Source organism: Eleginops maclovinus, chromosome 9 (genome assembly GCF_036324505.1).
Source record: "Eleginops maclovinus isolate JMC-PN-2008 ecotype Puerto Natales chromosome 9, JC_Emac_rtc_rv5, whole genome shotgun sequence".
Taxonomy (NCBI): Eukaryota; Metazoa; Chordata; class Actinopteri; order Perciformes; family Eleginopidae; genus Eleginops; species Eleginops maclovinus.
In genome coordinates, this window is record NC_086357.1 from 24,051,293 (window position 1) to 24,068,353 (window position 17,061).

The 17,061-nt window shown below is 42.9% G+C and overlaps 1 protein-coding gene across 1 annotated transcript in view; it reads left to right on the forward strand.

Annotated features, from left to right (window-relative positions):
• trabd2b (TraB domain containing 2B) overlaps positions 1-17,061 on the forward strand; it is a 73,073-nt gene that overhangs the window by 27,698 nt on the left and 28,314 nt on the right. The window contains exon 3 of the mRNA XM_063890712.1: positions 15,225-15,371. Coding sequence (XP_063746782.1) covers positions 15,225-15,371 — 147 coding nt within the window. The remainder of the gene's footprint in view (positions 1-15,224; positions 15,372-17,061) is intronic.

The following is a 17,061-nucleotide window of genomic DNA, read 5'->3' on the forward strand; positions in this document are numbered from 1 at the left end:
GAGCAGTTTTCACCACCCTCTGTAGAGTCTTACGGTTGAGGGCGGTGCAACTGCCATACCAGGCGGTGATGCAGCCAGTCAGGATACTCTCGATGGTGCACCTGTAGAAGTTGCAGAGTATCCTGGAGTCCATGTTGAACTTCCGCAGCCTGCGGAGGAAGAAGAGCCGCTGTCGAGCCGTCTTGGATATGACCCTGGTGTGATGTGTCCATGTCAGGTCCTCACTGATGTTAACCCCGAGGAACCTGAAGCTGCTGACTCTCTCCACAGGAGTCCCGTCGATGGTGATGGGTGTGTGTGCTTCTCTCTGCCTCTTCCTGTAGTCCACAATCAGCTCCTTTGTTTTGCTGACGTTGAGATGGAGGTTGTTGTCCTGGCACCAAGATGTCAGGGCTCTGACCTCCTCTCTGTACGCCGTCTCGTCGCCGTCTGTGATCAGGCCGATGACGGTCGTGTCGTCAGCAAACTTGATGATGGTGTTGGAGCTGTGTGTGGCCACGCAGTCGTGCGTGAACAGGGAGTAGAGGAGAGGGCTGAGCACACAACCCTGAGGGGCTCCGGTGTTGAGGGTCAAGGTGGAGGATGTGATGTTCAACTCAGATGAAATGATGCACTATTGATCATTTCCATCCAGACAAATGCTCTAAAAGGAACTGCAACGTCATTTCTAAAGCTGTTTTTCTTTCTGCAACACAATACGAGCTGCAGTGTTCCAGAAACGTCATCTGTCAACAGAGTTAGCTTTCAATCCTGCACTCTTAGTGTAACAGTCATTGTTTGTCTTAAAGTTAAAGTCCGGGTTGACCCTGCATTTAAATTGTAACATTACATGGGGGATCCATTTAATTCAAGTGGAAAAGTAGGGATATACTCATGTTTGGATCAGTAAAACCATCCAATTCCCAGCATAAAAGTTACATTTTATAAACTTTGATGTACAAAAACTGTGGCTTAGAAACCTGTTACTGCAACATAGAAAACACAACCTCATACATGATGATCAAAATACCCTGATCTTTCCTCTACAGCAGTTAAAAACATATCCAACACTGTACGGATCTCTGCTTCCTCTACTGCTAGGTGTTTCAACCAAAGGTTTTAGTCTTTTCCTTCCAGTAAAGACAAACTTCAGAAGCCGTAATCTTGTTTATCCAGCACTCCTCCTGTCTGCTCGAGCATTCCTCTCCCTCCGTGTGGCCTGTTTGAAGATTTGCGGCGCATTTAAATCCACCACCCTGTGATCTGCTGGTCAGAGTCACCGCAACCGTCACTAAGGCTGACCAAGTCTGCCCTTGGGCCGGTGTGGTTTTCACACACACACACACACACACACACACACACACACACACACACACACACACACACACACACACACACACACACACACACACACACACACACACACACACACACACACACACAGTCTCACAAAGAAACAAAGCAAAGCACACACATATGTAGACTAATGTATGCGCCCATATATGTCCAACTCACACCTACTGTACACACACTCACACACACTTGAACTACTGAATTGTGGGTCTTTCCCACAGGCTGATCCCCTCTGTCAGAAGCCTGTGCTGAGCTGTGGTCCAAACCCAATGTTTTCCTTAATAGAGGGTACGGGTGCTAAAACTATTAGAGGCAGCAATCATAGTCTTAATCATATTGGATTTCTACATACCAAGCACTTTCCCTGGGAGGCTACAGGCCGGGGACCCTGGGTGGTTGGAGGTTGGATGCATATGGAAGTGTGTGTGAGTGTTTCTGCGCCTCGCAAAGGAAACAAGATCATTTAAAAGAAATACTTCTGTGTTTATTTATTTGTGTGCTTTTGAGTACGGTATATCTTGATGATCATCCATTTATAGGATGTATTTAACAGATAACAGATAATTGTCACGTCTAACTGGCGGGTCATTTGAAATGTTTTTGTGCACTTTACCTAATTTTTCCCATGTTTCCTCTTTCATTTTGTTTAATTATTGCTACTCTTATGACTAGAAATAAGTAAGACTCTTTACACTTGATGTCTTCTAGTGTTTTAGCCAAGTGGGGTTTGGTATTTTAGAAACACACAGCATAGTATTAGATAGATAGTATTTCCCAGAAGCCTCTCATAGATTTACATGACGGAAATATATGAGTATGGGTTGCCTTCTGCTCACCCCATTCTCTCCAGCATTTTGAAGTTTTCACTTTGGTGTGTCTTTAAAAAAATGAATACTAATACACCATGTAGGACTGCACAATAAATCAACATTCTATCTACTAATATAGACTAGTGCAATATTCCAAATGCAGGACACTAAATATGAGTTATTTTACATTTTGAATGAAGTATTGTGGGGCTGCAGAAAAATCCTGGCCTACGAAACATATTAATTTGGTACAGATTTCTTTTAAAACCCCCATCATGATCATATTAATATATTTACAATCATAAGAGAATATTAATGCTGAATGATCAATCCCTCGAATTATGCAATCAAGCAAAAATAATCACAATTAGCTGAATTTTAAAATGAGCACCGTTACTTGAACGTGTATCCTTTCAAGTGGTTTGAGTTAGTTGTATTGCGAAAATTGGGCTGGTATTTATGACGTTTAAAAGAATGTGTTAGCCTGATAACACAGACAACACAGAGACGAAGGAAGAGCCAGGAATGTGACAGAGCAAAAATAATACTGGTGCTAGAAATATGTGCCACTAACTCATGATGGAATATAGTCATGTGTGCACCAGACGTGGTCAGAATGTATTCCCCTGCTGGCTCTGTGCTTTTATTTATCTACTGGATGGTGCATGCACACACACACAAACACACACACACACACACTTTGCTATCACGCAAACAAGCAAACCGGGAACGAGATCAATGCCTTTCAACATCTCTCTACATACAGTCCCACTCTCCACCTCGTTTTCTTCTAAACACACAAATGAATGAAGGTTGTAAATAAATTAAGGAGACTGTAAAAACATTCTCCAAGCCTTGGCCTGAGCTCAATTCAACAGAGCTGAGCGTCTAAACAGCAGATTTATGAAATAATGAGAGTCTTATGAGGGCAGTTAAATGCCTCGTCTCTGAAGCGACAGCCAGCGCCGCTCACATTCAAGGCCAGCGAGAAGAAGAGCTACTAATCTACAGCCAGTGTTGCTGTAACTCCCCCCCACCCCCCCCCCACATGCTGCTGATGCTGCCTTCCACCTCCAAACCACTGGCAGCCAAGAGGGGGTTGTTTCCCATCACTGCCTCCCCTGCCTCTTGCGAGTTTTCCTGTCTGTTTTTTTGTCTGTTGTGCTCTGTCTCTACGTTGGCTGCCTCTACCTTTGGCCTGTTTCTTCCCCCCCGCACGGCCACACACACAAACACTGTTTCTATTTCCCCTATCTCTCACACACACAAATCACTGCTTTCTCCAGCTTTCCTTCTTCCACCTCTTGATGGTGCAAGTAGAGTCATTTATGGGCTGCTCGTAAAAAAATATCAATCCTTCCTCAGTTTAGTTTTCAGCACAAGCCTCATCTCTGCCTCGGCTGTCAGTATGAACAGGTTGGGTTTATAAATTGCAGCATGTGTTGAGGCCAAAACTCCTGAACAACAGGAGTTAAGAAAAACCCTTTGGAAGCCTCTTGGCCGACGTCCTAACTGTATCAACCTTCTCAGGACTTCCATGGCTTTGTTTAAACCATACAGCGCTCAAAGTTAATTATCATGCGTAGTTTCTATTTACCACATCGGAATACTGTAGGAACATAATCAACACGCCTCTATTTACACATTCACGCGGCTCAATGGGACATTATTCGGATTTTCGGACGTAACCCCAACCCTAACCCTAAGATGCTGGCAAGGTAAAGTATATTTAATGCTTGCTCAGAATGACTCATTTACATTGTTGTTCTCACATACAGCTCTAAATAATTTCAGGGTTTCAGTGCAAGTTTAAAAGATGCTCAGAGTAAAAGATGGCAGGAGTTTGTATCTTTAGAGCACAGAAGGATCCGTCACTTTGACAGCAGTTGTTTCATAGGTATATTCATTTACTATCTAGTCAAAAGCTCCTTAGCTTAACCCTGATAGAGTGTCCAACAACTCCAAAGTCTTCCACATTTTAATGAGTTAACAGGCAGCAAGCCAGGCTACAAATATGAGGCATTTACTCTCCACCACTAACAGCTAGCAAAGCACACACAATCCATCTCTGAACAAAATGAAGCTGATCAGAGGCTCACCAGAAGCTAGCTGACATGATAAGAAAACAGCATTTAGACAACTTTGGAAATAAGGAGCTTTCCTCCTCTTTTGGCAGAGGCTAACGATCATTTCCTGAACCAGTCATACACAAACAGACAGAATGTGGCCTGGCGGGGGGTTAATCTCCCTCTCATTACTGTAAAATAAGATGCAGCCAATAAAGATTTTCCTACAGTAAAAATACTTTTTATATCTGTCAAACACATCAGCAGTTTCTCTGGTGGTCCAACAGTTGTTAAGTGCTGGCAAACCTTGGTAGGCAAGGTTGGAAAGGTTGTAGACATTTGTGTGTGTTTGTGTGTTCCTCTCTAAGGCAGCTTGTTCTCATCCAGGAGATAATTTCGACTCTGTTTCCTCGTGAATGTGCTGACAGAACGTCTTGAAACAGCCGAGTAGCGTGACCCTCGCTAAGTGTGATTTTCCCCAACTGGAAAACTCTTATTTGACGTTTATTCACACCATTTTACTGCTTGTTCATTCTGTGTCTCAACGTTTATATTACAGGCTGTCTCTGTTTTTCTTCAGGCCCAAAAACACTTGCATGAAATTTGACATTTTCCTGCTGATATGGCGTGAAATGGTGGCCTTGTGCGGGATTACGCGCGTTAGCCCGAGCATCGAGTGTGAAAGTGTTGTGAATGAAGGAGAGGGGAGGAAGTTGGGTCCAATCCCGCTGCTGCTCCAGTCTATTAGACAGTCAGAGCCCTGTGCAATTTGGACAAACTCTGCGGTGAAGACAGACACATATGGAAACACAAACACACCGTATCCACATGCATGCACGTAGGCACAGATGCAGTGAGTGACAAATGTGTGTGTGTGTGTGTGTGTGTGTGTGTGTGTGTGTGTGTGTGTGTACAAAGTGGAGCACAGGAAGGGGGAAGGACATTAAAGCTAAATAAACAGAGATCGGTGACAGTGGTGGAAGGAGAGCCGCCATCAAATGGAAGAAAGGAGATGAAGGGCTCACTGCTGGACTGTATAATCTAGAGATTTGTCTTTGAGAGCACCCAGCCTGGGTGGGGAAAGGGAGGAAGGCCGGTGATTGAGGGTTTGAGAATGGATGGAAGATGAAGATATATGACTTGTTTTTTGAGGGATGGGGACAGGGCTTTGGGAGGATGAAGTGGGGAGATGGTGGAGGACAAACCTGCCCAGCTGGGCTCCAGACCTGAAGAGGAGGAGGAAGTGAGGGGCAATAGGTCTGCTCCCGCCTCTCTTCCTCTCCTGTTTAACTGTAAACATCTGGCCTTTTGTCTCTTATGATACTTTAACATTATACCCTCCCAAACCCCCACTGTGTCACTTCTCTTTTCCTCACATGTTGTCTCAGTTATTTTTCACTCCTTTTCTCCTCAATTTACTTTTTACACCTTGGCAAGAACACACATTCACAATATGCAGATGTTAGCATTTGATTCATATCCATCTGAGATAAAATGTTGTTGTGATCTGCTACATTACAGTAGTGACACTGGTCCACCAATAGAGTGGTGAAGAACCGAGTCCTAAAACCAGTAAATAACTTGAAATTTGACCACTTCCCTCGTCTTGAATTAAACAGTGTTTTGATTGTGTTTGTGGTCAGAAGCCTGAAATAAGGTCTGTGGTTTACACGAGCTGAAGAGATTTAAAGGTTTTGACTGAAAGAGCCTACAAAATGTCATCACGCCGACATGAGTCTGCCTTTAGCTTACCCATGATTTAGTTTGTTTATAGCCTTTATGTTAGCTTTTACTTCTGGGGATTGCATTTACACTTCAAAAATCATTATGGGATGTCTACATGTTGAGATTAAGCCACTTGACAAAACGTCAACCTATCATAAATGTGTATTTACCACAGAGTAGATTTTCTGCAATATTCCAAAATCCATTGGGGAAATCCAATTGCTTTTTGTCGAGGGATCCCTTTGTGATGCACATTTCCAGGTCGCCCAACAAAAATACACTTCTCTGTACATTATGCCTGTTAAATAGTGCAAACAACGATTGGTTGCTTGCTAAGGTACTCACACAAACTCACTGAAAAGTTATTTCTTTGAGAGTCATTACATCATTTAAACGTCATGAGAATGATGTGTGAGGATTGAAGGCGGCATGCGTGTTAGACTTGCACGCACCCACAGAAAGCTCTTCAAGGACGCCAGTCACTTAAACCAGTTTATACATTGTGGACAATTGCTGTTTCCCAATCTGGATCCATTCTTTCTTCCATTACCCAATCTATGTTCATGCAGGACATTACGTGCTGCGCTCATGCTTCAGATGCGGACGAATCACTCTTTGGGAATTATTTTGTCTAAAGCCATTAGGCCAACCAAAGCAGACTGGGGGAGATAAGAGCGAGTGGTGGGACCCTGGTTAGGGGCCGGGGCGGTTTTTTTTTTTTAAACACACACGGCTGTTTCTGCGGAGAAGACCCCAGCTCATCTGGTTTGGATAGCATCACACATCATAATGGGAGCCGGATAAATCCCATGGAATTCAATGAGAGTTTTCCCTCGGAAGAAAAAGCGCGCTGTGAAATGTGTTGGGATTAGCGGGGGCCGTGATGTGGACTATCAGCTTTAAAAGGAGATAAGGTTAGAGGGATCTGATCTAGTGTAGATACAAGCAAGTCTTTTAATCGTATTTTCCTTAAAGCAGCTGAAGTAATCTGATAGCGGGTGAAGTCATTTCATTCAATGCACATTTTTGCTCAAGCGCTGTTTATTTACATCAGTGATCCCAGAGAAGGAAAGCAGATCACGCCATAAAGGATGATGGAAATGATACTTAACACATGGAGTTTTCAGGGATTCAAAGGGAATCACTTTAAAGACTCTAATATCTAAAGAACAGGCAGCACTTCTAACACGTAGTAAAAGAGGCAATAACGCGCCTGTTTTTAAGAAAATGTAATTAAATATATTGCTATTTAAATTGATTCCTTTGGAAACTTGTGGGTAGTGCAATAGCCTGTAAACTTTCATTCAACACCGACGTATTTGCACTTCATAAAACTGGTTTATTAACAATTTCTAATATCTTTCGCAAAAACAGAAACATCAGCATTGATTTAAGGTCATTTTTCAGTCAATATTCAGCTACTTTGAACTCTTTTTTAGTCAATACCAACTCCAGAGGGAAATATCTGACCCTCTAAATGGCTCCACCCTGTTACCAAATAGTTTTGACATGTTTATCCCTGTTTGTGCTGAGATTTCTTGGCGAAAATAATGGCCTGTTTGAAACAAAGTAGGAGAGAGTAATGAGAATGAACCCAATCATTAAAGTGTATTGATGTAAAACCAAAACAATGAGCTAAAAGACAGTAAGACACTCAGACGGGCAAGGGTTTTTTGGGGGGTTTCTAATGACGTATACCAATATACAGTCATTTAATTCACTGTTAATGTTTTAGTTGCTATCTGACAGATTTTCCACTTCTGTCACATTTACCCACTGTATATGTTTTGATCTAGTCCAGTTTAGTCATACTTCATTATCTCATCAGGAGAAAAGTGTTAGCAGCCAGATATGCAAACACCGTAATGTTCTGACATGTTGTCTTGAGATTTACACACGCTTTTGTTCCTGTTCAACAGATATGACCCCTTGGTGATGTTGTACCAAAACAGAAATTAGCACAATTTCCTTCAAACATTTCCCAGCACTGCTTGTGGGCATTCATGTTGAAGGACCAGCTGTGTGCTTTTTCAGCCGGGATCAAGTGATACTTTATTATTTTCTGTGTTTTCTGAGGAGGCAGGAAAGCTGGGATGACCGGCACAGCGGCAGCGCTGCCAAGTCAAACAGCAGGGGTGTGTTTGTGGACAAATGTAGGAGTGACACCCACCCCCCCCCACTATTCACTGAGACTTTTAATAAGAGGAGAGACAGGAGGAGGCTCTGGGGACTGCAGGGGCATTTACAGTATGTGTGTAAGGGTGCCTATATGTCTGTTTTATTGAAGAAAAGAAGATAGACAAGCAAAGAATGAAAGGAAAGGAGATAGCAGTGGTTTAAAGCAACTAAGTACTGAACTGAAGTATACATTTTACGGACTTCTACTTTAATTGAGTATTTACATTTTTGTAAATAGGTATATTTTGATGCTAATCATTTTTACTTGAGGGACATTTTGAAGGACTTGAGTACTTTTACACTGTGTTACTTCTACCTTTACTTATGTACAACATCTGAATACTTTCTCCACCTCTGGAAGGTAGTAGTGGAGGTGGAAGAAAGGGTCAGAGGAAAGAAGGGTAAGAAAAAGAGGAGTTGGTTTATTTTAGAAGTTCTTTATTACTCCAAGCTGAGAGCTGGATATCTCCCGTCATTAGACATTCACCCCCTGCCTCGGAGAGGAAATAAGAGAGGACGGAAGGAAGAAGGAGGGGAAAGAATAGGGGGCTTTGGGTGGAAGCTGGTAGCAGCAGGCCTCTGCCACTGGGATTGTCCCTGTGGTAATCCCTGGATTTCCTACGCTGAGACAGGAGGTAGACCAGGCAGGGTGAGAGACAGAAAGAAAGAGGAGGAATGAGAGAAAGAAAAGGCAGAGAAGAAGAGAGAAACAATATTCCAAACTGTTGCTTTCCAAATGGAAATTAAAGTATGTGATATGTCTGCAATATGTGGTTTGTTTACAGGTAGTGGAATGTGGCGTGTGTAATTATTAGCGTGTGTGCCGATATGTGAGCGTGCATCTGTGTGTATAGTGGGTATTAACCGGGATAAAGATTTGGAAGAAAGCAGGCGTCTGGCTTGCCGTAGCTCATGCCAGATGTGATGAGTTGAAAGTGCTGCGTACCTTCAAACAAGCAAACGATACATGCAGAAGGCGCCGAAAGGCTGTAAAAACTATTTTGGCAACGCTCTGACGCTGCAGGTCGGGTTTGAGGCATTTTTATGCTCGAACGTAGCCTTTAAAACAGGTCACATGATTCCCTCGGAGAGACGTAGGGAAGGAAAAAGTTGAAAGGATTTTGTTGATAAAACTGTAGGAGACAACAGTGGAGCTATCATGTGAGACTGTCAAGACAACTTTGATGTGGTCTTGTGTGACACCGTCTTACCGCCTAATGTATTCAAGGTGCTTTTTAGAGCAGAAATGGGCTAACAGGTCGGAAAACAGACGTCTTTTAAAATACCGCCGCCAATGCTCCATGTATTCAAACAAGAAGTCATACTGAGGTAGTGCAGGTTAAAGAAAATGGACAGAAGAGTGTTTTTTATGTAGTCTCTAATGGTTTTTATGAAGTCCTTAACCTTAACCCTGTTTCCATGAAGGGAAGAGGGTTTCCCTTTTTGTAAGCTTTGGGATTTTAGCCTGTACATAACATTTACATGCACACAAACCCACTACAGGATATGGAAAAACCCACGCAATCATGATTGGGCCTCTTTAAATCCAAAAGAATAAGCTATAAAACTCTAAAACGCTCGCCAAAGGAAGTGTTTGGTGATAATTGCTTTGATAAATAGCTAATGCTAGTATACAGTCGTTTTATCCACTGCTAATTGAACCGTTTGAACAAGGTGAAGCTTTGATTTACCTTTTTTATTCATTTAGAATCTGTTTTGTTGGAATAGGAAAGATGATCTCAGCCCTGTAACCCTGTTTCCATGAAGGAAAGTCAGCTAACACAGATTGGTACCCAGCCTTTCCCTGCTCTGTGGGGAACAGGGATGAGCTCTCGCACTTCTCCTATTCTTGGGATGCCCTGGATGTTATTTCAACTCCCCATCCTCCTTCCTTTCAGTCACCCCAGGGTGCTGTGTGAACCCAATCCCCTCTTCTGGCCTCGAGCTGGAGCCTATGGCGGTGGGGGGGGGGGTGGCGGAAGCTGGCTCGGCACAGAGGAACCCAGCAGTGCGTGTCCTGGGTCAGGGGTCCAGATCTTCTCTTTCTCAGGCGATGAAACACAAGCGGCTTTCAGGGAGACGAGAGCGCTGGAGGGGAACGCACCACCCTCAATCTGTTTGTACTGTTGTCTTTATCAGGGGCGGATTAAATGACCAGACATAAAGACGGAGAAAGGGCTGCACTCCCATCCTCTTTGAATGGTCTGTATTCAAGGATGCCACAACGTTTTAAAGAAACCAGCTGATGACTTATGGAGGGGTTATCAGTAAAAACCATTATCATAGCACCAGATTTTAGGCTTCTATTTCATCTCCTGTTTTGGAAATGAAAGCCAAACTTCCCATTAACCAGACACAGAAGGAAATGTGCTTTCTGTCACGAAGATAATGTTGCTGCGTGTCTCTCTTCCTCCTGCTCAACATATGCTTGGTTTGATAATGGAGAGAGGAAGGATAAAACCAAATACCAACGCTTTACTCACTCTATATTTTTAGAAACCATGGTGATGACATGCGCACCAAAAAAACAACCACTCTAGATTTTGCCAAATGTTGCAAATGTTAAACCCTCATGGTTTAAATATCCATAATACTTACAGTAATAACTGGCTGTGTTTGCTGTTCTGCATGTCCTGTCAACAGTTTTACAGATGTCTCTGTTATAATGGCCGTCTAAGAGGAAAATGCTTTTTGGGTTGCAAGGCATTTTGGAGTTTCACTACCGCAGCATGCCATTATTTACCATTTCGGTCTAAAACTATTTCACAGAAATGGCGTTAAATGTTGTGCAGATATTTATGGTGCACAGAGCAGAAGTCATACTGAATTTGGTGATTCATAAATTGACTATGAGATCAAGGTCTTCTATGACCAAATGCTTACAAAAATAAGGAGATTCCCATCAGTGTCAGCTCTACTTTGTGTTTAGTGCTAATTACTTAGCCAACGTTACATGCTAAAGCTCAAAATATCAGCATTTTCATTAGGAGCATGTTAGCATTCTGAATATAGAATTAGGCAAAAAGCACTGCTGTCCATGAGGTTAAGGTTTTCAGGTTATACATTTTAGGATTTCTATTAGCTATTTACATGAACAAACACAGAAGCTTAGAGAAGAATACCAGCTTTTAGTGGAACTGATCCAAACTCACATGTGAGTCTCAAAAACACACAAGCATTTCACAAATCAGGTGGGTTGTTGCAAGTTGACAGTTACAGTATAACAAAGTCCATGTTATTTCATGTAGTGGTAGCCAATAAATCTGGGATTGATAACTTTCATGACAATTAACATCTGAGAAGACAACTATTGAGTTGTCAAAACAAGAAGAGATCTACAGAGAGAAACAGACTAAGTAAAGCTGGGGTAAATAAAAGAAGATGATCTCCCGCTGGACGCTAACACGCACCCCCGTGCTCTCATGCACCTGACTGCCAGGTTGTACCCAGTGCCCATGCCAGGTCTGAACTCATGCCCTGTGTACACGTCATTACCCAAAGTCTGCACTACACAAATGTAGAAGAATCACCTCCATCTGCACAACACATGCCCCCTCTCATTGAGAACAAGGCTTTGTTTGTCTTCTACCATTCTTTCACACTTTCAACTCTCTCTGGCTTTTGTTCTCCGCTCTCTGTCTTCCTCCAATAACTCCCTCCTTTCTCTGTTCTCCCCTCCATCGGTGTGTAGTGGAATAGTGTGTTATTGTTTTACAACAGAGAGAAGAAGTGAGTAATTGATAGAGCAATGAAGTGTGGCTCAGGGAAAGTGGATGTGATCGACTGGATGATGCATTTACTGCTGCTGTGAACGATGTGCACTTTTCATTAGCTTTTACTGACTGTAGGGTAAAATATATTCCTGGTTATTATATGTTCTCCTCTTTACCAGAGTTCACTTTTTTGGCCTCCAAAGTTTGACACTTCCTTCTGTTGTTTAGCAGCCCAAAGCCCTTTAGCACAATCCATCACTCAAGTTCCCCGATTCAGATTTAAGGAGGTATTTTAAAAGGGGAGTGATGTATTCGTCGAAATTGAGCTCTATAGGTTCCAGCGCCTTGTAATCGGCACCTACTCATGCTTCAGACCCGTAAAAACCTTCAAACAAGCTAACACTATTGCTAGCATACCGCCAGGATTTAACGCACTTCAAGGTCAATTGCTGCAATGCACACACATGTCGATAAATGACATGTTATGAAACATGAAAGATCTCTCTGATTTCTTTTTTCATGTCGCTCCCGCTTCTGCCCAGCCCCTTTTTTTTCTGCTCTCTCTCCAACCCTCGATAATGAATTTTTGGAGTGCTGCGCTCAGATCACAGGTTCCAAGACCATCCGCATGCTCTGCTCCTTCCAGCTTTGTTCTTATAAAGCTTTCATTAATTACAATGAGAGTTTCTCACGCATAGATCAGACGAGGGGGAGAAAAAAAAGGAAAAAGAGAGACCTGCAGTGGTGAACTGTGTGGTGAGCAGAGTCAATGTTAGTTACTTTGAAAAGGCCTGGCTCTAAAAAGAGCCCGTCTGTCAGAGTGAGTGGACCACTTCAGCATGAGAACACCCACTTTGACAGCCAGCGGCACACACATATTCACATGTATGCGCGTACACGTGAGCACACACACACACACACACCGCAAATGTTTGCATTTTCCCCTCTCTCTTTCCTCAGCCTCCTGCCGTGATTGACATGCTCTTTCATTCAGTCCAGCACAAACGCAGGCGCCATGGTTACAGCTGCAGAGATGTTCTCCACCCGGGAGACGGACAATATTGAAATAACAACTCCCTTAACAACACAACCGACCAAAACACACCCACAGATCCCTCCGTTTCTTACCATGCATCCCTCACTGCAGCCTCTCGTCTCTCATGTCTGCTTCTGTTTGCCATGTTAAGGGAAACCACCGGAGCTGGCAGCCTTACAAACAGCCTGACAGGTGTGTGTGCTCTGCCAGCCCACTACCCTCGACTGGTGTTTCTCTTGGAAACACTTTTGAGACGTGGCAGAGAGTCCTGTGGGTCAAGGACTTTGGGTCATGACAATTAACTGGCACAGAATCAATATCTAAAGGAGCAGAATGAGCTACTGTAGCTAGTTAGCCACCAGGCAGAAGGTATTAGCATCGAGGCCTAGCATCACACCTCAATATGATCTTAAGTTTAGAGCTAAAGAAGAACATTTTGTGGGATGGCAATAGAAATATAGATAAGGTATAGTGTTGTAGGAGCCAATTAGCGCTCATGATACAAGTAAGAAACACACATACACATACATGCACACACACACACACACACACACACACACACACACACACACACACACACACACACACACACACACACACACACACACACACACACACACACACACACACACACACACACACACACACACACACACACACACACACACACACACAGACACTGAGGTAAAGCTTGGCAGCCGAGGCTAAGTTATTGTGTTTCTTGGAGTGATGTTTTGTGTGCTGACAGAAAGCTTGAGATTAATAGGCATTATTAACAGTGGAGAAAAAGAGTGTTAATGTTTAAACTCTTGTATCTGACTTATCAGACAAGGTACAGTGTGTAAATTACGTAAACCTAGCGGCACCTCAGGGGCTTTAAAGGTGGCTTAGCTTCTTCAAGCGTCTTTACTCATACAGCAAGAGGGCTTCAGGGTCCAAGAAGTCTGGTAAAGATTTGAGTGTTTTTTTCCAGGATTAAAATGGTCCCAGTTTTTTAAAGAACATTTCTGGATTATTCACCTCTGGCATGGCTAGAGAGCAAAGAAATGTAGTCGATGATACACGTCAAAATGGATAAATATGATCAGAGAAAGGTCTTAGACGTACAGTAGGAGGGTAAGGCTGGGACCGGGCGCTGGCAGAGAGATGAGAAGAGGATAGACACTGTTCTGAAGTGAACATGGAGAAAAGAGAAGAGGGTTATAGCAGAGTTATATGTGCCATTAGCTCATCACTTGTCTCTTTGCATTATGGAATAGAAGCAAACCAAAGCAAAAAAGGGAGCCCACAAGACTGGTAAGCAAACAGAATGACCTCAGAGAGACCGAGAGAGAGCGTCACGAGGTTGAGCTTAAGGCTCGGTCGTGATTATCCCAGCGTAAGGGGTTACCTGGAGGTGAAACATGCAATATGTACTGTATAGGCATTTATGATTGCGAAAAACATAACTAATTGTGTGAATTACGACCCAGACTTTTGACATGGGGCTCAATCATTTGTGCAGCTGTATCGGCCTTAAGCTGCTCCACAAATCATCTGAGCCTGTATGCTGACGTTCTCCCCGCAGTATTTTCCAAAGCTCTAGTCGGGCTTTTTCGGTAATTAGGATCATAGACATGGTTGTTGTTTTATGATATGATGAGCTGAATCACTTGTTGTAATCACTGGAACTGCCTGACTAGCTGCAATGTAAGAACTGTGTGAAATCTGCGGTACACAGAAAGAACCAAATCTCCTGTAACACACCTCGGGTTCCTGTAAGAGAGCATAACTGTGATTGACAGCTCGGTCCCAGTCGCCAGGCCAGTGAGAGGTGGCGTGGGATTGCAGAGGGCGGGCGTTAGCCCCCGGTGTCTGGGACAGCTGTGGAGTTGTTGGGCTGGCTGGCGGCTGCACACTATAAATTCTCTCTAAAGAGGATTTACTTTTATTTTAATGGCTGCTGTAAATTTACAGCAACCCGGCCCCGGTGAAAGAGAAAAAAGGGTTATTTTTAAAAGGGCCCCTCACTCTCTCTCCTCAGCCCTCCCTTTCTTTCTCCTTTTCCTTTAGAAGCAAGTGGAGTTTTGCCATGTCTCTTGTGGTCTGATTTTACCTGCAGTCAGCCTGTATGGAAAGTGTATGAAAATATCCTGAAAGAAATGAAAACGCTGCAAAACAACTTATATTTCGCCCGACACTCTGGAATAACGGTCTCATTGTACGTTAAGGTCAGATCATATTTTAACAGAGGAACACTGGCCACGCTTGCAGAATTTCTCCCACTTGATGGCAAATTCCTCTCATTTAGCCCAGAGAGTTTTTCAGATGCAGAAAGTAACAGCTCTTCCTGTTTTTCCATCTCTCTCTCTCTCTCTCTCTGCAGGTGCTGTTTGCTTTGAACCAGACACTCCTGCAGCACGAGGGCGTCCGAGCAGGCAGCCTGCAGGGCTCCTACACCACCGAGGACCTCATCACCCACTACAACTGTGGAGACCTCAGCTCCATCATCTTCAACCATGACACCTCACAGGTTGGTTATAAAAGCTCTGATTCGCAGAAATGTTTCCTTCAAGTTTAAAACCTAAATAAAAACGTTTCTCTTAGTTATGACAGTCAGAACTATTGCAGCTTCATTATCACACAAATGGGGAACATAAAAACCATAAAGTGAGTTTGATCTGCTTGCCAAGCATAATATAAATGATCTGATGCCATTATCGTACTTTGCCAAACAATCCCAGAATTCTTGTTTTTATCTCCCATATTTTCCCACTTATAAAGTTTCAGATAATCAAAAAACAACTGGTGGTAAATGTCTTGCAGCTTTTATGCACGCCAAATCTGTTTTCTTTATTATGTAAAGGCATAACATATCGATGTCACACGCAGACACACATGAAGTGTAAGTACGAACATTTCTTATTTTTGCAGCAGCTGGGTAAAATGAATCTGCAGAAAATAATTAAAAAGGAATACTTTACGTTTAATATCCTGCTTTATATTTTGTTTATATTTTCTCTACTTTTTTGTCCTAAGTAGATATGTTTTTTTGTTTCTTTTTAAATGCTATTTTTTAAAATTTTATCCACTTACACACCACTGTTTTGGACATGAAAAAAAAAAGTCAGCCTTTGTAGACTTCAATGTTAAACGTTTGAACCATTAAGAGTCGAAACCTCTTCATGTCCATGTAGATTCATACAGGAAATGAAACAGAATTGGTGTGTGAAGGGTTTCCTTTCTCTTTGTGTCTGCAACAAAAACAGTTGCCTGTATTATCTCAAGTTGTATCTTTAACCTCTGCCCAATCTGACAACATCTACATTCTTTCAGTTAGCCTGGGTCCAGTTTGTCTGCCATGTCTTTCAGCAAAATCCCAGTAAGAAATGAATCACTCAGTGATGCCTCAACGACCACATGAAAAATCTTGGCCCCTTTGGTATCTCATTAAACCCTACTCTCTCTTGAGTATTCATTTTCACAGGGTCAACCTGGTGCAGGGGGTTTAGTGTTAATGTTTCATTCTGTCAAGAAAATATGGAAGTGAAAGGGAATCGTTTTCAGTCCGAAAAGAAGGGAGGGTGAGGTTTCTGACCTAATAAAATAATCACAGAAAATACCAACTATTTGCAGCTTTAGTCCAAAATCATCTGCAGGGGTATTCAAAATCCCCAAATCTGTCAGACCCTCGATTTAAGTTGGCAACCCTCTCATACCCACTTCGTCACTTCAAACCTTTAGGATTGCACATCAATTCCACCAAAATACACGTTGCCATGTTAATCCCTCAAGTAAGCCTCAAGTTACTCGATAGTCTGGCACTTTAATAGCTCCGGACTCGGCCGTAAATACGCCATCTGACCTCCTCTAACTTTTCCTAACATAGCCTCTGCTCCTTTAGCGATCGCCTCCTCATTTTCACACCCTGCTCTGCTAACTGTCAAAAGGCCATTCAATATATAGCACACACACACACACACACACACACACACACACACACACACACACACACACACACACACACACACACACACACACACACACACACACACACACACACACACACACACACACAGACGTGCAGTAGCTCTTGCTCCATCTGCACCCTTGAATACAGATTTACTCGAAAGCCCTCCTCATAAGTCAATTAAGCTGTGTCAACCTCTCTCACTGATCCTCAAGTCTCATTAAACCTAACACACCATGTAACCTCAACTCAC